This window comes from Chaetodon trifascialis, chromosome 5 (assembly GCF_039877785.1).
Source record: "Chaetodon trifascialis isolate fChaTrf1 chromosome 5, fChaTrf1.hap1, whole genome shotgun sequence".
NCBI classification, from domain to species: domain Eukaryota; kingdom Metazoa; phylum Chordata; class Actinopteri; order Chaetodontiformes; family Chaetodontidae; genus Chaetodon; species Chaetodon trifascialis.
In genome coordinates, this window is record NC_092060.1 from 18,045,525 (window position 1) to 18,066,863 (window position 21,339).

Here is a 21,339-nt window from a genome sequence, read left to right on the forward strand (position 1 = left end):
ATTTAAGGATGAAGAAATGAATAGTGAGGGATGAAGGGATAAGGGGATGATGGGTAAGGGAAGGTAGAAGGATGAAAGGGTAAGGGGAACAAGAGAGAGGGATGAAGGGATGAGGAAGTTCCTGAACCTTGATTTAATTGGATATTCTGATTTTTCTATCAAAATAAGAACAAAACACTTTATTGTCAGTCACAAAACAATGGAAATTGGATACACATAGAATAAAAACATACATGTGGCACAAATATACACATAGAGTTAAAAGAATAAGTGTATTTACATGAATAGTTTGGCTCTAAAGTGTAAATATGTGAAACAGTTAGAACCTTGCTTCATGTGCACCTTCTTTATAGTGTTAATGGAGTTCCTATGAATGATTTTTTAATGTATTTATCCTGGCCAGAGGGTTTTTATTTAGACAGCTTGACAGCAGGAGGTGTAATGAGTTATGGAGAGGGTGTGAATGGTCCTGTGTGAAGAGTGTTGTTTTACGTCGAACTGTCTGGGTGTAGAAATCTGATAGCGAGGACTGGGTGGGGCCTGCTATTTCACCTGCATGACTGTTGAACCAAGCTGCTTTTGATTTGTTGTTTAACAGAGCCAAAGCTGTAACAGGATGTGATTTTGAAAGTGAGTGCTGACTCATAACTGACCTGGAGGCAGTTGTTAAAATGCCTTTCCTACATTAAAGCTCTTGGGTTTCCTCAGCAGACATATGCTGGACCGTCTTGTACAGTGTGCTCAGAAAAGAGCGATGTTCTCTCTATTCCAGTGCCCAGGTACCTGAAGGCCCCCACCTGCCCAATCCACCACCTGCCCCTTTAATTCAAGGGCTTCAAAAAGTGGGTGGACAGAATCACCAGATGTTAGTCTCATCCCACAGCAGAGATGTTGACCTCTCATCAGTGATGGTGATGAGAAAGCCCCATGCTGCAGAGAGTTCTTAAGACATATTGGCAGCATTGAGTTGACCTGCAGTCCAAAGAGGCGGTTCAGCACAGTTTGCTGTTCCCCTTTCTGTTTAAAGTCCCATTCCACTCAAAAGTATGTTTTGCTTAGGCTTTCTTTTGCCTGCATGTTCGAGCCTCACTGTGCAAAATGATGCATGTGCAGAGTCTGAGAATACTCCATGTACACTAAGAGTGGACCTTTCAGTGAAGTCTTGTGGAAAGTGTCCTGAGACAACTTCTGCTGTGATTTGGTGCTATGTCAATAAAACTGAACTGAATTGAATCTTGTGTCCAGCTGTTAAACTTTTGAAATGAAGAATATTTGCATATTTAAAGATTCTGGGTTATTTAATGTGGGAGAAGGAGCTTACAACATGCCTGGAGGGATTCTTTGAATAACAGAAGAGGACTTTCATTTCATGTAATATCCAATAAAATGAGGTCCTGGGTTAGTCCTCCTCCTATCAGCGCTCTCCAGTGGACGAGCAGCGACACTGACATGCTCATCCGCCGCTTTGATTGAGATACGACTGATCTCACTTCATCAGCCATCTGCCACTGTGGTCTATGACACTCTTACTGGAGGGTACAAAGTCCTCTACGGGAATGACGTACTGTAGCCGAAATGTTGCATAATACCCAACTTTTTCCACAGGCCACTTTAATTGCAAAAAATCCAAATTATATATTCCTGAAAGGGAAGCAATATAGATGTCCAAGCTGTTGTGTGATCCAGTTCCAGTGTGTAAATACTGTTGACTTTTACATGTTTAAACTCTCCGTTCATACTCTAGTATTCATACACATGATCGTCCGCAATAAAATCAATTCCAGAGCAGACCAGCCGCATTACACATATGAAAATAAAACTTTCCGGTCTGTAGCGGGTTTCAAACTCCACGCCTCAGCCCCACCCGGTCACCCCTCATACCTCCCCCCTCCCCTCCTTCCTCCCTCCTCCTCCGGAGAGTCGCTCCGCTGACAGCCGCTCCCCGTGACGCCTCGACCGGAGTCACAGTGTACAGACAGCGGCCACACGCGCCCTCACAGCGGGTCCCTGCTCTTCGTGAAGCCGCAGTAGAAGGCTTGTTTTCCGCTTAGTATTCATGGGAACCTCGGTGCCTTTGCCTCGGTGTGCGCGCTGTACTCCTCTGCAGCTGAACAGCCGACAGTAACGAAGAAGGCTGCAGGAGCGCTCAGTCGTACTAGGACCACAACATGAAGTTGGCGGTCCTCCTCCTGCTGCTGTCGGTGTCTTGCTCGGTGTCCCCCGCCGACATACCCGGTAAGAAAACTCTTGTGTATTATTATTATTATTATTATTATTATTATTATTATTATTGAAATATTTTCAGTATCCACGAAAGTGTCGTTTCAGTCTGGAGAAAGGGCAACATTCATGTCTGATAAAGACTAAAATTAGCTCAGCATAACCTCTGATGACCTCCTCACCCAGAAAGTAATCTGTTCATTCACTGCTCATCATAAGTAGTTTATTGTTGTCACTCACAGCAATTTGGCACAGAATTTGTGTTCCCATATCACCTTTCAGGTCGGTTTTCTATGATATAAAATAGTCTGAGGATGCGGACTTTAGTCCAAAATTTAGACAGAGTGCCATTTCTAATCGTAATGTCAACAATGCAATAGAAAAAAGCTCTTTATAACTAACAAAAGAGTTATTCCACCATGCACCACTGCACTCCTGCACCAACAGTAACTGTCAGGGCCCGCCACTGTTCGTCCACGGGTCAGGAACACAAACAGGTATCGGATGTCAGTGTCCAGCTGACTCCACTGAGAGTCCTTGAAAGCACAGACAGAGGGGATCCAATGCGGTTAACATGCCTTGTAACTGATTACAGTCGACGGCTTTATGTTTACTTGTGCTTTACAATAATTCACCCATGCGTACAGACACATGTGAAGCCAAAGGAGAAACCAGTGGCAGGTTGAAGGTCCACACTCTTCCTCACCACACACATTAGCTCTTGCACTTGATGTCCCCTGTGTCTGACATTACTCTTGTCAATAGCACTGTCTCTGTCCACCCCAGAGACATCATATTGCCTCAGGCGGACTGATGTGCTGCCCAGCTTCAGTTACATTATCTCTGTCCCCTCCCCCTCCATTTGTTCGTCAGTGCAGAGCTGCATCATTCACTCATCATCGTCTCGTGTTGTCTGACATATCTATAATACCTGCCTCTAAACAAAGTATTTTAGACACCTTTGCTTCATCCTTTTGTTCTTTATGGAAATCTGGCACCCTGAGTGGAACCATTTCACTGTGCCTATTTTCACCCATCTTTCCTTTGCATGAAAGCTCTCTCAAAGGTCACCTTATGAGAGCAAGGCTATTCAGAGCAAATTTAATCTCAATTTTCAGGTGATGACACCAACCAATCTGTAGTTAACTCTCAGACTTTCCCTTTCCAGAAGTAGCTGAAAACATCTCTCAGGACCTTTTGAAATGAGAGCAGCATCATTCTTATGTTTTTACGGCATTTAAAAGAAAATACATGAATAAGCCGTTGATCCACATTCCTTCTCTTTGTTCCAGCTCAAAGTGAGTTTGTGTCCTTGGCGGAGATGGAGGACGCCTTGCTGAGGAACCTTTTCCAGGGCTACCAGCGCTGGGTCAGGCCCATCCAGCACGCCAACGACACTATCAAAGTACGCTTCGGCCTCAAGATCTCGCAGCTGGTTGATGTGGTGAGAACACACCTGAAATCACAAAGACATAATCATGCACTCTTATCTTCATCAGGAGATGAATCAATTAATCTGCCACCTAATTTTTCACATTTAGAATCTAATTAAGGAGAAATGTAGAGAGACGTTGAGCTGTTAAATCTTTCATCCTATTTTTAACCTCATCATGACTCGTGTCTTAAAGGATATGTCTGGGGGTATTCCATATTTTTCTTATTACCAATAAATCACACGAAAAGCAACAATGAATTGACCTTACTTGCCAATATCGTCTCTGTAGTCAAAGCCTGATACAGCATATTCCTCTGTGCTGTAGACCTCCGTTCTCGTCCAAAGACTGTTACAATCAATGAGCGACACTGTTTTACCAGATGATAGTTTACTTTATTACTGTGTTCATGGGCATTTAAGATTAAGATCAACCCCCCACACACTGTTGTGCTGTTAGAAATAATAAATCTGTAAAGAATCCCCAACAAAACAATCATGCAGGTGCTCTAAATGGATTCCCGTGCCAGTTTTCCAGACATGGACGGGTTGCAGTCAGTGTGTGTGTGTGTTACTGTGTGTGAAGCACTAAGCTAAGACTTGATGCACTTTTATGTAGATTAATTTCACGTGTTAAATTCTGTGAAACTGACACCAACGTTTTTTGAATTAGTAGATAATTCATGTTTTTTTTTTGCCCTTTTTAAATGTTTTTTCTTCAGTTACACAGATAACGTGATGTATCATAGATGATTAACTTGCAATGTTTCAGCTATTGCAGAATCATTGTATTGTGATACCATCATTGCTGTGGGTAATGCATCATGATAGGACCATATCATGATTTACCACCCCTAATAAGTATATATTTATGACCCATCTTTGAAGATTCATTAGAAATCAACGGGCTTGGGACTGAGAGCCACGGACACAGTGGTGAAGTCAGGCAGTATTTATGGATTGTTATTGTTTTTGGTCTTTTGAAGACATTTGTTGACAGAAGCAAAAATACAGAACACCACCGGCTTTAGAGAATGAGTCAACGCACAGAAATACAACAGCTAAGAACTGCAGTTGGGTTTTGCGTTTTCCATCTGTCTCAGCAGAGCCGTGTCACTGTCCGTGGTGCTGAAACCAAACAGGCCAGTGGCAGCGTCACAGTGTGGAGCTTTCCGTGGTCCTGAAATAGATCTGGAGCACTTCATATCTACAAACACACAGTCTCTCTCTGGAGTTTTCCTTTAATATTTCAGAGGCTGGCTGTGATAGGTTGAGATGATTTAGGTGTTCAAGAGGAGAAAACGGAGGATGCTAATGGAAGAGCCACTCTTCTGGGCTTGAAATATTAATCTCAACCAGTTTAACTCTTCATCCTTCTTTGTGCTGGGCAAAGACAGTCTCAGCAAAGACCCTCTCAAGGTTCTGCAGAGAAGTAAGATTTAGGATGAGGATCTGTTGGATTTTTGGAAAAGAGAGCGGAGCAGAGACACAGCAGCTGGGCTACACTGTGGGTGTCCCCTGGGTCTCTCTGTGCTGCTGCATGGGTCTGTATTAGATTATGGTTCACCTCTGCTCTGTGTGATCACCAAACCATCCAACTCATTTTGACAGCTGAGGCCTGGTCTGGATACACTGAACTGCTGTCTTTGTTTATCTCTCACCCAGGTTTATTTCTCTTAAGCCTTTTGCTCTCAGTCTTTTCAAACTTTCTTCCAGTGATGTGGAAATAAACCTGTCAACCACTCTCCATCTCTTTATTCCCATCTCTATGTACCTCTTGCTACATTTACATTGCTTCATCTTGGTTCACTGAACCCACCTCTGGTTTCACATTTCGTTGCCCTGTTTGCTGAGGTAAATAAAATTCTGTCTGATTTCATGGAAAAGGAAAAGATGATTTAGTTTACTTTCAACCAGGCTTCTCATCTTGCCCACTAATCATATATAACACTGTGATGGATGCATACAGATGACAAATATTTTGAGCTGTAAACAAGTTAGATCACATAAAAAAAACCCTAAAACACAATAGATTTTCTTAGATTTCTTTCTTAGTTCTTAGAGATAAATTAATTAATCTTAAAATAACATGTTGTGGACTTGGGTAATCTCAAACTACCGGTATCTATGTTGATCTATACAGAGGCTACAAAAACACGTATTGCAGCATTTACAAAAGACTTGCTTCTGGGTATTTTAACATGTCTTTTAATTATTATTCTTTTGTCTGTTTTAGGATGAGAAGAACCAGCTAATGACAACTAACGTCTGGCTGTGTCAGGTGAGCAAGACACAAAAATGAACTGGGGTTAAATGATTACAATCAATCTTACCGTCTGTATCCACAGGTCGAGAAGAAGACACAAGCTTAGAGTTACACAGACTGTAATAGTCTTTGGAGAAGGAACATGGTGATATGGATTAGCGAGTGTCTTTTACAGAAACACAGATAGCAATCTAAATACCTTGAATTAAATTAGACACCTGCTTCTTTTTTGTCTGTCTCAAAAATACAGTAAATGATTTTTGTAAAGGTCTAATGATACTGCATCTTGTGTTCTGTGTTCATGTTATGCAGGAGTGGATTGATTACAAGCTGCGATGGAATCCAGAGAAATACGGCGGAATCACTTCGATCAGAGTTCCCTCTGAAAATATCTGGCTCCCAGACATCGTCCTCTATGAGAAGTAAGACTGCTCTGATGTGCCAGGAACCAACTGGTGGACCCTCATGTGAAACATAGACCACTACCAAGACATTCTGTTAGTATGTAAAGTAGAGCAACAAGGTGTGAATGTTGTTTTTATTCCTGATTCTTCTCCATGTTTCCTCAGTGCTGATGGGCGGTTTGAGGGCTCCCTGATGACCAAAGCCATTGTCAGGTACAATGGTGCCATCACCTGGACACCACCTGCTAGTTACAAATCCGCCTGCACTATGGATGTCACGTTCTTCCCCTTCGACCGCCAGAACTGCACCATGAAGTTTGGTTCCTGGACATACGATGGCAACATGGTGGACCTGATTCTAATAGACAACCAGGTGGATCGGAAGGATTTCTTTGATAACGGGGAGTGGGAGATCCTCAATGCCACTGGTTCCAAAGGGAACAGGAAGGACGGCTTGTATTCGTACCCCTTCCTCACGTATTCCTTCATTCTGAAGAGGTTGCCGTTGTTCTACACTCTCTTCCTCATCATCCCTTGTTTGGGGTTGTCCTTCCTGACTGTCCTGGTGTTTTACCTTCCCTCAGATGAAGGAGAGAAGCTGTCACTGTCGACCTCTGTCCTAGTGTCGCTCACTGTGTTCCTCCTGGTCATAGAAGAAATCATCCCCTCCTCCTCCAAGGTGATCCCGCTCATTGGAGAGTACCTGCTGTTCATCATGATCTTTGTCACGCTCTCAATCATCGTCACCGTCTTTGTCATCAACGTGCACCACCGCTCCTCAGCCACCTACCACCCCATGTCGCCATGGGTTCGTAATCTCTTCCTTCAGAAGCTGCCGAGGTTGCTCTGCATGCGTGGACACACCGACCGCTACCACTACCCAGAGCTGGCCCCTGAGAGCCCTGACCTGAAGCCTCGCTCTGGAGGTCGGAGAGGAGGCCAGCGGGCGAACAGCGGGGCCCACGGGCAGACCACTTCCGAGGGAAAGGAAGACGAGGCCTGGGCAACAATGCTGGACAAGGCTATCTACTCAGTGCGCTACATCAGCAGACATATCCGCAAGGAACACTTCATCCGCGAGGTGGGTTTAGCTGGATCATATTGCTCTGAAGTAATCATTAGAATAGCTCTGAGGGCTCAATGTTTATGCTGCATATGTTGCCGTCATAACATCTACCATTTCTTCTATTTCCCAGGTGGTACAAGACTGGAAGTTTGTGGCCCAGGTGTTAGACAGGATCTTCCTGTGGGCTTTCCTCACCGTCTCAATACTGGGCACTATCCTCATCTTCACTCCAGCTCTACAGAAGTTTATGACAATCCCTCCTTCAACTCCAAGTGAAGATCCACCTTCAAACTAGTAGCAATAAGGCATCTCTTTCACCGGCAACTGATGATCCACCTTCAAGAGTCTACAAACCACTGAGTAAGAGGGAGCCGCTGCAGGTGATGTTTAAAGGAGAACTTTGACTCTTTGACTTTTTGTTGGTTTGGTTTCTTCTTTGCATTCACTGTGTAACGTAACGTTTGGTACACCATCGTCATATATGTATCATTTTTATGCACATTATAGCATATTTTAAATTCTGAAGATGGCATAAGGTTTTATTTCTCTATAAATAAAACAATCTTGGTGAAAATTAGTGCAACTTGTTTAGCTTTTCAGCCTGTTATTTGCCAAATTTGTACAATTTCAGATTATACACATGGCCCGTGGCTTTAAGTAGCATGCAGCTGTCAGTACACCAGATTACACATGCTGGTTATTTTAGAAAGGCATTTAAGATAAATTTATACGAAACATCAACCAACTTCACTCTGCCTAAAATGAAACTATAAAATAATTTATTTATTTTTATTTTTGTACTTGGCTCACTTTCTCATTACTGTTTTATGTTTCAATTTGTCATTGCCTTTCATTTGATGTATTTGATGAGTTTGTTTTCAGTCTGGCATTTTTCATTTGGCTGCAACAAATTTCCTCTCTGGTAGAGTTAAAAAAAACAAACAAACAAACTTAAAACAACCGTCTTAAGTTCCAAATGTCGAATGATAACTTCAACATTTTGTTCATTTTATGCCAACATTTTCTGTCCCAATAAGAACAAGACAGGATTGTTTTTATTAGCTTTTACTTGAAGCTCAAAATATCTTTTACTGTAACTACCTTTTAGTAGTATATGGTAAGAAAAATTAGCACAACAACATTTGAACAAACTTACACATTTATTAGAGATGCAGCAACCTTTCATATGTTTGCACAATCTTAGCAGATGTTAGCATATGTTTAAGAGAAAAAAAACATTAAATGATTGATCAGAGCTCTTATTTGTGACATATGAACAGCTTGTACTGTTTTCCTATTGAATACTTACAGTTTGCAAAATTTCAGTCACTTCAGTTAATATTAAGTATATGAATAAATGAAGAGAGAACTGATGACATGACACCACCACCTAGTGGTAAACTAAAGAGACGCAGAAAACAACAACAACAACAATGTGGAATAAAAAACATTTTTTTCTCAAAAGAAGTTTGTTAAATCAATTCTTCTCTCCTCCTGATGTAAAAAATGAGCACATTGTTAATGAACTGTTGAATCTCTGAATCTGTTGTACTCACTTGTCTTGACACATGTCTGATATTAAGGTTATTCGGTTCAAGTCATCGTGGGACATTCATTTTCTGTTTATTGTATCTAATAAACTGGACAATGGAAGCATCACCTCAATGTGTGGACTGTTTGTTTCCAAAAATCCTGACAAGTATATGTATACTAGTATTGCTCCCTATTAACTGTTTTAAACTCCACATCCACTTAATACAGTACAGTATTATACTATACGACTTAGAAAGCACTGTATTATTTGTTTATTTTTTGCGTCCACCTGTCTGGCTGTCCAGGTGAGCTCGTGCGTTGCGCAGCATCTCCATATAAAGCCTGTTGTTTTCCCTGCAAGGGAACCAGATAGAAGAAAAATATGGAAAATTATTACAATTTTAAAGAAATGTGATTATCTACAGCTTTGGAATAACATAATAGCACTGCTCAATTTTGGAATTCATAAGTGTTTGAAAAAAAAATAAACTGACTTTAAAAATCTGTTGAAACAGTTTAGAACTCATAAGGCATGAATGTTCGAGACACTCTTCTAAGTGGGAACAATATGGCAGGTAAGTCATGGTACATGAAGGCACACTTGATAAAAGTGCCTAACAACTGGCCCATGCTTTGCTGCTGATTATCTCACTCACGTAGCCACAGAGCGGTCAAACATCAGGTTACTCATGTCCATGTAGTACTGAGCATCTGTTCGTAGTGCCGTCCAGTACTCGTTTGCCTGAGGAAGAAAGAATGTCATAGAAATGCCTCTTTAATGGTTGAGAAAGTCTTGCTATAAATCATGCTGAAACAGACTTCTTCTATGTCTTCACAGCACAGTGTTACCTGCTCCTGAATGGTGTAACCCCATTGGTTCTGAGAGTGGTGTGGATCCCAGTATCCTGACTGCCTCTTCAGCCTGATGAATCTCTTTGCATCCTCTTCCTTCACGAACGGGGCGGCAAAAACCCCTGAACGCAATGAAAAGAGATAACTGCATTTTACAAAGGTGATGACTAAGAATAATGAATTACAGATAACACCGTTGTAATTTTAAATAAGCAAGTCATGCACATTTTTGTAGAAGAAAAGGTGTTTTTTAGAAAACGTTTTGCACAACTGGAATGGCTGATAATGTTTGCAATGCAGGCTAAATCCAAATTTAGCTAAAATAATAAGATTACATTGCTCAGTCCTAAAGCACTAAGTCTAAAACATCAGTACACATTAATCAAACCAAGATTCAACAACATGCAGTCATTCATTAATTTTCTGACTCACCACTCAAAAGAACGAACAGGATCACAAACCTCATGTCTATAAAAATGCAAACAAATGTAAGATTTAAGTCCTAATAAGAAAATGAATAACAAACACACAACACAGAGAAATACACAGACTTTATGATATAGATAAAGAGTATCAGAAAGGTGAGATTTACCTGCAGTGTGAGCAGTGAACTGCTGCTCGGCTGAATGTCTGAGTGTCTTCACAGCTCAGAATCTCTCGTCTCAACGTGAACGTGAACAAGAGCTTCTTTCATAGATTTTCTACCAGGACAGGAATGAATGGAGTCAAGCATCAGGCCAGCCACTCAAGCCTCCACACACACACAAACACACACACACACACACACACACAGGCAAGCTCTCAGAGTCGGCATAAAGACGATCCTGTCTGGACTAATGGTCTGTCAGTAAACAAACACATTGCAGAACTCTTGATTGACGCAATTCTCACTTTTTTCCAAAGTTTTTTGAGGTTTAAGTCATGATAGAAATATAGTTCATTATTAAAACCTTCATTCAGTTTTTAATGAGAATCATTCTAAAACAAATTTGCTTTTGTGCACAATATGAGCACACATGCATGTTTTTTAAAACATTTTTTTTTTTTTTTTTTAAATAAAAATGATACCAGCATTCCCAATATAAAGATAAGATTGTGCTGTCACTGGAACCATAAATGCTTCATGTTATTCATCAGACACAGAAACCTTGAAATAAATTTCATTTTTGATTGTATGAAATGTTTTTCTGGTTATTAATATGCAACAATTTTGTGTGTGTGTACATTTCTTCCACTTGGTGGCACCCTAACCACAGCTTTAGCTGGTAGACAGTTGGTTTGCTTCAGCATTTAAGCATTATGTGTGACATAAACGGGGATAAATGTTTTTGTTGTTAAGACTGCACTGCAGACTTGTTCAAAAACAGACATTCATAATTATGTGAACACACTGTGGACATAAATCCTGGAATAAAAGTGACTAAACCTAAAGATATTCATTTCTGCTCTTGTGTTCCTGTAATTGATGCATATAACTGGAGCAGACCATGTTACTTAAGGGAAAGGAATTTAAAGCCTGGTGTTTGAGTCAAGAAAGGCTTGGTAAGACTTCAAAAATATCAAATCAGTTCCCAGGAGCATTAATTTGGGTTTCCGCTTCTCAAGGTGCTGCATTACCGCTCACATCCTGTAAAGCATTAGCAGCAAGCTTCCTGTGAATTTCTTTGTGTGATGTAATATTTGCTCTCTGGCTCAAACACTGATGCAGCCACACGTAAATGACCACCTAAAAGCCAAAGTGAGGATGAGGGTTGATGCTCAGAGACAATAACTAAAAGTCAAATGGAACAAAACTCATCAATAATGTAAACTCCTTCTATTTATGAACCTAAGCATCTCTAAGTATGTGTATAGAAATGTGTGACGGTATCTCTCTGCATGGAATTGCATGAACTCCTCTTTAATGTGAACCTTTCTTTGATCACACATTGTTGTGGTCCACCCACACAATGCACAGCTCTGCTATGTGTTCTGCTCGTGTTTTCCAGATCCGTTTGACTCTCTGTGTCTCTCCCTCACCCTTGTGTGGACCGTTGACCTTTTCCACAATAAACTCCTAAGTGTGTGTGAGAGGCCTGACCTTTCATTGACATCCCATAATAAACTGAGTCACCACCTGTACAGTGTAACAGAGACAAATGGCAGAGCTGTTTCAGGGGCATCAAGATGCACTTTATCGTCCATTATCTATAGCCACTTATCCTTTGCATGGTTGCAGAGGGGCTGACTCCAGCTGACATTAGGCGAGAGGAGGGGTACACCCTGGACAAGCTGTCCCTTCATCATAGGGCTGACACATGCAGACACTCACACCTACAGGCACTTTAAAAGTCACCAATTAACTTAACCTGCATGTCTTTGGACTGTGGGAGGAAGCCAGAGCCAGAGCTGAGGAAACCCCCTCAGAAAGGCTCCAGCTGGCCGGTGGGTTCATTTTGGCAGTGTGGCAACATGTTGTGTTTTTATCACTTGTGGGGACATTACATAGACTTAGATTCATTTCCTGGAGCCTTACCCTAACCCTAACCGTAACCATAACCATAACCACTATTTGCCTATTCCTAACCCTATACCTTACCTTACCTAACCTGTAACCCTATCCTCAGTCTTCACCCTAAACACACACACACACACACACACACACACACACACACACACACCTTTTGTAGCTCCGGGACCCTTGTGCTCTCTGTCACAGCAAAAGCTTTGCTTCTTCCACACATCAAAGGTAGCGACTCAGACAAAACTAAAACTCATCTGACCCCATTCTATCACACACACACACACACACACACACACACACACACACACACACACACACACACACACACACACACACACACACACACACACACACACACACACACACATGCACCCTGCTGGGACAGGCACATATTTCAAATATTTTTTTAATTCAGAAACAGGGAAAGGGGGCGAGGAGGGTGTTGAACAAAATACAAGAATTAATACAGAATTTTGTTCAATTTAAGTGTTGATTGACGTGAAAACATGTCTGCCATTGTCATCGCTGACTTTATCTGTTTTAGCTTTTCTTCGTGCGATGGTGTTCACATACATCCACATGTAGCACTGTCTGGCTTATCAGTAATTAGTGTTTGCTAGGTTTTCTTAAACAGTAGAAGGAGACAAAAGGGATGTGGAGAAGAAAAGGGACAGAGAGAAGAAGGAAGGAAGCAGCTCCACACCACTGAGTCCATTAGCAGGACTCTTCTCATTTATAAAAGATAGAGAATTAACAGCTCTATCCGGTCTTCACACCCTTTTCTGCGCTCAGTATTTCCCCTCTGCTCCTGTTCACCTCCTATCAGTGCAATTCAAAATGCCAAAATATGAAGTAGACTCCCTCTCTGTCCTCATTAGGAGAAAGGATGGCAGTTTGGAGGCTTTAGCTCAGTACCGAGAGATTCAAGATCCGCAAAGCTCAACCTCGCAGGACTTTGGAACACTGACTAAATCTACAAGTGTTATACTTTCTCTCTGATCTTTGTTTAAAGAAATATAATTTGGCTGCCATCCAAGAGTCAAACATCTGTGGTGCTTCTGAGAAATGCTTCTTTGCTGTTTCATCAGAAATTCTCAAATATGTAGTTAAATGGAAGGCTCTGATTTAAGTCAATCTCAATATTCTGCACTTTTTTTTTGCGAGGGTTTGATTGTGTTTATCATTTTCTCTTGTGTGTGACAGCATGTGTTGTAATGGTTAATAATGTTCAGAGCACAGGAGGAAGAGTAGGCATGTGTCTTTATCGTGAAACAGGTTCACCATGCAAAGTCTCGGGCAACAACAACAATTATTTTCATGATTAAATGCGAGGATTTGCTGCTTTTCTTTGTCATTTATGGTAGTACATGAAGACTCTTTGGGTTTGGGACTGCTGGTTAGACAAAAGAACATCTGAGGATGTCACTTTGTGCTCTGTGGAATTGTTATTTATTTATTAAGAAGCTAGAGTTTTGAAATTGATTTGACACGGTTGTGTTTTACGTGTCATTTTCGGTTTCATCATACATGGCAAAACAGATCTGACACTTCTAACCAAGAGCTGCAAGATCAGACTGCTGCCGGTGATTTCAGAACTACGGATAGCTCCTCACCTCAGTATAAAGTTACTGGTAGTTTTAACAAAACTTTTTTAGCTTTTAGTTCACAGTTGGCTCAATATGGTTTCCTGGATAAAATGAGGATTAGTTTAATGTCACCGCCTCCTCACTGACTAGACGTTTGCCCAGTGAGAGCAACTACAAGGATGAAGGTTGTGATCAGAGGTTTCACTGAGCGCACTGTGGCTGTCGGCCCACCTACAGCAAAGACAGATATGGGATTCTGTACCAAATCACATCTAACAGCATAAATCTTCTCTGATGGAGCTCCAGACTTACGAGACGTAGACATGTGGGGTATAAAAAATAGCAAGAACTGGTCTAATACCACCAGCACAGGACTGCCTCTTAGATGATACGCCCCTGTTCCATGGAGAGGGAGAGAGGGAGAAAAAGGGAGGCAGAACATTCGCAGAAATGTGCAGTGTTCCCCCTCATCGCCTGTCGAATCCTATTTCCGACTGGAATTATTTATGGACTGGAATAAATAGGTCATTTGATTATGAGCTAGGCTTTGCACAAAAAGGTGACAAATACGACATGAATGCAGTTGATGAACCCCTTTGTAACATAAAAGTGGGAAATTGCAGTGTGACACACATCACATTCAGTAATGATAGTCTACAGCTGTGAGAGAAGGAGGGTTGAGGTCTGTGCCTCCTTTATGGGCCACTTTCAGGCCTGGTTGTGTCCAGCACTGAGAAACGAGTCGTGTCCTTTTTGCTTCCAGCCATGCTTGACTCCTCAGCCTTGTCTTTCTGAGCACATAACACTGCAAAAGCTCATATGGTGAAGCAAAACACTGCTTATTTACACATCCAGCAGACACAGAGCAACATCAGCATTCATCTGGAGTTGTGTTTCTGTCCACATGATGAATATGAGCCCTATATATACTCTCCTTTTGGTCTGCCGTTTGATGCTGGGCAGGTCGTGTAGTGTAGGTTTTGAGAGCGTTACAGCTGAAAACAGCTGAGCAAAACAATGAGCTGAAAGACAATAAAACGTTCCCTGTGAACTCATCACAAGCGGCCCCTTTCACATTATACAGTCATTGGAGCCATTGATATAAAAAAATACTGGTACGAGCAGAAAAAACTTTACAGTGATTTAAAATACTTCCTACTACTATTACTACTACTACTACTACTACTACTCATTTATGATGTCACAGTAGCTGGTTTGACATCACTGACTGGGAGCACAAGTGCTACATAATAAACAAACAAAATGAAACAAATAATACTAATACAAAATCTGTGTTTGAAATGATAAATGAAATAGCAATGAAATAGTTCTCTTTCTCACATACACACACAAACACACAGGCTACGTCACACTGCCCACCTGCTGCATGCTCCTATGTTAAATAGGTGGGCAGAGCCTGGAGGCAGGTGAGTGCACGAGACACAGAACAACTGGTTTTTTAAGGTTAGTAGCGCTTACTTTGACACTGACGTCACTTCTTGACGTAAACATCTAACTAAAGCGATTAGTTTAAAAAATAAATCTGGATTTAAATATCAAGATTAGGCTTGGTTTCATGCAGTGAGGAGGAAATTAAAAAGAAGCAACACTCTGGCGTATAACCGAAGTGACGTTTCTCTCAGACTCTACAGAAACTTTACCATAGTTACAATCATCATGGGTTACCTGTGAAGTTACACGCCGACATATTTCTGGCCAACTCCAGCTCGCACGCGCGTCCCCGTGCAGCTCGGTGTGAGGGAACGTGTTTGCGAAGCAGCGCGAGCGCGCCAGTCTGAACTCATTCTGGTCTGTCAGTCTGTTTTATCTCACGCACTCGTGTCTCCCTCCTTTTCGTCTCTCTCCAGCCTCATGTTCACACCACCGTCACGCCGGAGCAGATTCCCCGTCTAGCCGACGACACACAGAGCCCGCTGCCGGGGGTCGGCGGAGTCCACTGAGCGGTGCCAAGATGCGGTGCCACAAGTTTTGGGGACCATGTTCGGTTGGATTTTATCTTTGTGCGGCCATGCTTTTCAAAGGTGGGTTTGGGTAAAAGTCGCTCTTGATGTCCGCGCCTGATGAAGTTTTGGGTTTCTTTGAACGTACTTCCTTCAGTGAGTGTATGAGTGTGTTTAGATAAATTAGATTTTGACTGAAAAAGTCTTTATATTCATGCTGGGGTTTAGCATGTGTTTTGGATAATCTAGACGTGATTTTTAAATGGTCTTTAATCTGTTATTCCTAAAGGGACAAATGAGCTTTTGTCTCTGTGGGAAGCATTTTTCTACAATTTGCTAACTCGTTCTTTTGCGTTAGAAACTATTAAAATTAAAGGCAAGAATTGAAATTGAATTTAAGTGGATGCAATTTATGCTGCTCTATTTTGCTCACTGGACTGAATCACAGTATTGTCGACTAAATGTTGAATAATAGTGGCTTCTGAATCTGTGTGACTGTGTGAGAATATATATTTGAAAAAAAAAAAACAAAAAAACAAAACACCTCTCCCTGCACCCTGAATGTACATCTCTCCAGTCTGATCACACTTATGTACCTTTGCAAAAGGGCGATTTATCACACTAGGAGTTATTATTAAACAGTGTGTGCACCTCCGTGTGAATTTGTGTGTGTATGATAAGTGTGTGCTCTAATATTCATGTGCAATGACATGTGCATGCATGACTCTAATTCTCTCCTAAGCCCCGTCCCATCATCATCACCATCAGCATCATCATCTGTAACATCTGGAGTGTTTACTTACCGGTTTGTGACACAGTGGCTTTGCTGAAGATATGCTTTCAAACCCTTTACGTATATGGGTGTGTGGATAAGTGTGTGTGTGTGTGTGTGTGTGTGTGTGTGTGTGCATACAGTAAACCTGCCACCTCCTGCTGTCCTCACCTCTCCATATGCAGTCAGTGGTCATCTTGTTGAGAAGTAAGAGGGTGAGAAATTACTTCAATGACTGAAACAAAGACTGAAGGGAGGGATAAAGAGGAAAGATAACACGATAGCCCATGACAGGGTCCTCCACTATCCTTCATGCACAGTGTTGCTGTCTCATGGAGGGACACTGTTGGTGCTCAGTATGTGTTTCATCTACTGCCAATGTACTAAAGGGACTGTGAGACACCTGTAATGCTACTCAAGTCATGTCATTTAGCAGCGAATCGTAAAATTGTGGGTTTCCTCTTTTTTCTCTCTTTAATGGTCCAGTAAGGTGAGAAAGTGTCTTTTTAGATTAACTTCCTTTTAAAGAATTATCTGCAGAAACTATCACCTACTTCACACCTTGCATTAAAATGCATCTGGTATCCAGATTGTATCTAGATATGATTTACAGAAACAAAGCAAAAAAAGATGGTGGCTATCCGTGAGTCTGCGCAATTGTATGGACTTTTGATCGCTTTTTGAAGCGAGGGAAGAAGCCTTCGTCCACAACTGGAAGGAGAATGCTGTTTCTATGCAGCTGCTCTTATTTCACCTGAGTTCAGTGAATCCACTGTCCAGAAGACAATCTGGATTAGGGAACACAGTCAAGACTGGTGGGAGATGATGGGGGACCTTAATACGGATGAGGACGGATGAAGAGACATGCACTTGTTCGTCCATACAGTTGGAGAGGAGGGTCGTGGTGACAGTGTGGTATATAGCAGCAGCTTTTATTTCCACGCTCTTAGCTGTTGTATCTGGATTGAAAATGCAAATGCATTCACACTTGTGTTCAATGTGGTCCCAATGTGTCCATGACCACCTCTGGAGGTGGCTTGGCCGATCGGATCTCAATCCCTCCTCAATGCATCTCTGGTGCATTTACACCTGTGCTTTCATGTGGGCGTGAAACACAGTTCGAAATGCACATTAATGCAAGGTGTAAGGAGAGTCTAAGGAAATCAAAACAGTAGCGCTTGATAGATTCAGTCCATTCAAACGGCTACCAAAAATCTAACACAGACACTGTCTGCAGTATGTTTTGGATGTCTATAGATTTCTTCATAATTTAGATTCATGGTGAGTCACATCTGACTGTTGGCAGGAGAATGGGCTTGCTCATGAGTCGTTGGACATGGGGTCTAACGAACCAGCTAGCTGCTTGTGGGCCTAGTATGTTCACATTCACTGGGCTGTGCATAAGCAGCTTTCGTCTGTCAAAGCAAACACAAGACAATAGCCAAAAGAGGCGATAAAGGACAATTTAGTTTCCTTGAAATAGAAACATAATTTTGTGTCAACTTGGGCTCCTCACAGCTGTGTAGAGAGATAATAGAGTGAATCAGACTTACATACTCAGTGTTGTAGGAGTAGATTCAAATAACTGCAGATTAATTGTGACTGAGCAAATTTGCTCCCCAGGAAATGGACATTTTAGTTTTGCTTGTAAGTAAATCCTCATTCTCATATTCAGGTGCACCAGAAATACATGTCCCCTCCAGTGAATTTATTTTCCCGTCTCCTACTCAGACGGTCAAGGACTGGTAAAAGTGAAGTTTCTGGGCACAGATGCTGTTATAATATCTGCTTGATTTCAGATGCCCTAAACTAATAAATCAAGCACTTCCAACCAGCTTTCTTAAGTTTAAGTTCTAGAGAGATATGGAAAACATGGTAGATGGTGTTCAAAATGGTGTAGAAGTATGGATGTGGTAGCCAAGCACTCAATGTTTTAACACAGCAGAGGTCTTAGCTATGGATTAGGATTAAACATCCAGTGGTTTTAGGTCTCTGAGCCCTCGACCATAGATTATAAATCTCTCCTATATGAATCCATCCATCCAAAACTCCATTAACACACAACACCATACGCTCTGATCCCCACTCGCCACTGTAGATTGTCACACGATGCCAGGAATGATGTGTTAATGGTGGGTCCGTGGCTGCTTTAAGCATGATACACATGCAGTGTTAATGAGCATGTGTATGTGCACGTGGAAACCCACTTACTCACAGAGAAATGCACAAAAAGACATAGTCGCACAAGTAAGTGAAAAACATTACTAGACAGCCACAGAAAGTGGGATGAAATTGCTTATGTAGAACGGATCGTATTACTTTCATCCCTGTGGTCTCCTTTACTGTCCCTCATCTGTCTCTGGTCACTATGTCCCCTGTCTCCCTGACGTCTGTTTTACCCCTCATCATTTCTGCTTTTGTACATTGCTTCTTGTCAATGACGTGCTGCCCCTCTCTTGCCTTGTCATTTATTTTGATGGATACAGATTTCAGAGGCCTAGATTTAAGCCCCTTTAACAACATTTATATTGCCAACTAGAACTGGATTGAAGGCAAAGCAGCACAGCATGAACATAGAAGATGGATGCCAAAATTAAAATCTAGTTCTATATTAAAGGGCAAAGAATTATTAAATAACATGTTTGATATATTAAAACTGCCCTGTGATAATCTGAAAGTCAACATGCATGTGTACCAAACTAACTGGCTGTTGGTGCAAATGAACAGCCTTACACTTCAGCAAGCCTTGTTTTCACTGCTAATATACAAGATTTAGCTCTTGTGTTACTTCATAACTGCCTCGATGAAGTCTCACAAGATGTAAAACTTGCACCCATCAGCCACAACATTACCTGCTTAATGCTGTGAGGGCCGCCAAAGGCAGCTCTGACACGGGGACTGTGGGGGTGTCCGGTGTCTGGCACCAAGGCGTTGGCGGCAGATCCTTTGGGTCCTGTGGGTTGTGAGGAGGGGCCTCAATGGATCAGACCTCTTGTGGCACATTCCACGTATGATTGATCAAATTGAGATCTGGGGACTTTTGAGGCCTAATCGGCACCTTGAGCTGTTTGTGATGTTACTTGAGCCATTCATGAATGTCTTTTGTTGTGTGGTGGGGCGCATTGGTGCTCGGGGTGACAGCTTGGTCTGCAGCAGTGGTACGTGTCAGAGTGAATGCCAGCACCGAGCTTTCCCAGCGTTCTCACAAGATGATCAGTGTTATTCACTTCACCTGTCAATGGTTTTAATGTTGTATCTGATCGGCGTCTGAAATTTTACTGCCCTTCACCTTCACTTCACTTCATTTTCACCTCCCTCTCCTCTCCTTCCCTGTTCTTCCGTTACATTTCCATTCATTCATTTCACTCATTTTTGTGCCTCCTGTTATCATCATCTCTCATCTCTCCCAGTCACTCTCTCTCTCTGTTGTTAAACAGGTTCAGCAATAAGTCACCTGGGTTAACATGTAGGCTAAAAGTTGCTGAACATCTGGATACTTCGGCGCTGACCTCCCCTGACTCACTGCCCTCCCAAATGATTGATAGTGAAATAATGAAGTGCTAGATCATTGTGGGAGTGACCTTAATTTTAATCAATGCACACTTGGTTAGTTTTAGAGGCAGGACAGTGTTTAAGCAACACGTGTTAATGCACGCATGTACAAATCCATACACAGTGGAGCCAGTGCAATTTATAGATATGTATATGTGTATATATTATGTGTGTCCTCTTCATGTCTTTTGAAGGACACTTGTTTCTCAAAAGCATGAGCAACATGCACGTACACACATGCATCCACACAGACATTGACACAGGCTTTGTTGCAGACACTATAATGTCAGAGTCCCATTATTTCTTCACCTTGGGGTGCTTTTTTCTTACAGAGCACTAAATGACAGTTTTCAAGGTCTTGGCCATAATCTCAAGGGGAGACAGATGGCCTCATCTTAAGTGGACACCCATTCACAGGTTTGAGAAAGGAAGTGTCAGACCATACATTTGGCAGGGGCTCGTTGGCACATTAATTTAGGGTTGTCCATTATATTCTGGAGCGACACTGCACACTACCATCTGTATCAAACATGCTTGATTTCTCCAAAATCGGTGTTACCTATTGTGTCACTCTGGCCAGTGAAATTTCACCAATGTTAGTGTGCATTAGTGGTTTTATCTGCTGCTATTTTTAATTTGGTAAAAAGTCCAAAAGGAATGAGGGCAAGGATAAGCATTTCAGTTTATTTTTCCCATGAGCCCACTTTCTGTCAGGCACTGTCAAGTTTTTATGTGAATCATGATTGCAAACAAACAGCATGTTTTAATGCCCTAATCCGTGTTCATAACTCTTGTTCCAGTGTATTGTTCCATCTTCAAGCTGTAAATTATATTTGGCAAATGTAACACAGGTTCAGACAAAGAAAATTTATGGTGGGAGTTTGGCCCAATTCATATTGCTCTTCCCACATTATCATTGTATTGTGAGTATGCTGCGGTATTTATTTTTCAGTGTCTCATAAACACTCACACGTATACTAACAAGATATTTGCATCAGAATGGCTGCTGATGTGCAGCATTTGTTGTGTTGTTGGCTGTCCAGGCCCTGAGGGAGTGGTGGTCTGTCAGCGGTTTCTTTGTGCAGACTTATCCCCCCCTCCAGGTTCAGGGCTCTGGGCCTTCTGTTCCAGAGAATTCTGGGATCGTAGTCCTGTTGTGTTCCAAACCGGATAATAGACTTGGCTCTCCAGA

At 41.8% G+C, this 21,339-nt stretch overlaps 3 protein-coding genes across 3 annotated transcripts in view; 2 read left to right on the top strand and 1 right to left on the bottom strand.

Moving 5' to 3' along the window:
• The first annotated feature begins 1,906 nt into the window (after positions 1–1,906).
• LOC139331101 (neuronal acetylcholine receptor subunit non-alpha-2-like) lies at positions 1,907–9,051 on the top strand. The gene is made up of 6 exons (XM_070962424.1): positions 1,907–2,235; positions 3,513–3,664; positions 5,889–5,933; positions 6,231–6,340; positions 6,488–7,403; positions 7,519–9,051. Exons 1-6 carry the CDS (start codon positions 2,169–2,171, stop codon positions 7,681–7,683), a joined length of 1,455 nt encoding a protein of 484 aa, XP_070818525.1. The 5' UTR covers positions 1,907–2,168; the 3' UTR covers positions 7,684–9,051.
• LOC139331102 (uncharacterized protein C3orf85-like) lies at positions 8,533–10,524 on the bottom strand. Its single transcript, XM_070962425.1, has 5 exons — positions 10,366–10,524; positions 10,206–10,241; positions 9,771–9,895; positions 9,578–9,663; positions 8,533–9,275 (listed from the first exon to the last, which is right to left on the bottom strand). The coding sequence occupies exons 2-5, from the start codon at positions 10,237–10,239 to the stop codon at positions 9,194–9,196; spliced, it is 327 nt and encodes a 108-aa protein (XP_070818526.1). The 5' UTR covers positions 10,240–10,241; positions 10,366–10,524; the 3' UTR covers positions 8,533–9,193.
• Positions 10,525–15,717: 5,193 nt separating this feature from the next.
• LOC139331103 (neuronal acetylcholine receptor subunit alpha-7-like) overlaps positions 15,718–21,339 on the top strand; it is a 33,996-nt gene continuing 28,374 nt past the window's right edge. The window contains exon 1 of the mRNA XM_070962426.1: positions 15,718–15,904. Coding sequence (XP_070818527.1) covers positions 15,835–15,904 — 70 coding nt within the window. The 5' untranslated portion in view covers positions 15,718–15,834. The remainder of the gene's footprint in view (positions 15,905–21,339) is intronic.

Bases quoted from the DNA above. Each gene is read 5' to 3' on its own strand.
- LOC139331102 (XM_070962425.1), bottom strand. From the start codon at position 10,239: ATGAGGTTTGTGATCCTGTTCGTTCTTTTGAGTG. The intron at 9,896-10,205 runs GTGAGTCAGAAA...CATTGCGTTCAG, and splicing joins CCTGTTCGTTCTTTTGAGTG to GGGTTTTTGCCGCCCCGTTC. The intron at 9,276-9,577 runs GTGAGTGAGATA...GTTCCCTTGCAG, and splicing joins TTTGACCGCTCTGTGGCTAC to GGAAAACAACAGGCTTTATA.
- LOC139331101 (XM_070962424.1), top strand. From the start codon at position 2,169: ATGAAGTTGGCGGTCCTCCTCCTGCTGCTGTCGGTGTCTTGCTCGGTG. The intron at 2,236-3,512 runs GTAAGAAAACTC...TCTTTGTTCCAG, and splicing joins GTCCCCCGCCGACATACCCG to CTCAAAGTGAGTTTGTGTCC. The intron at 3,665-5,888 runs GTGAGAACACAC...TGTCTGTTTTAG, and splicing joins TCTCGCAGCTGGTTGATGTG to GATGAGAAGAACCAGCTAAT.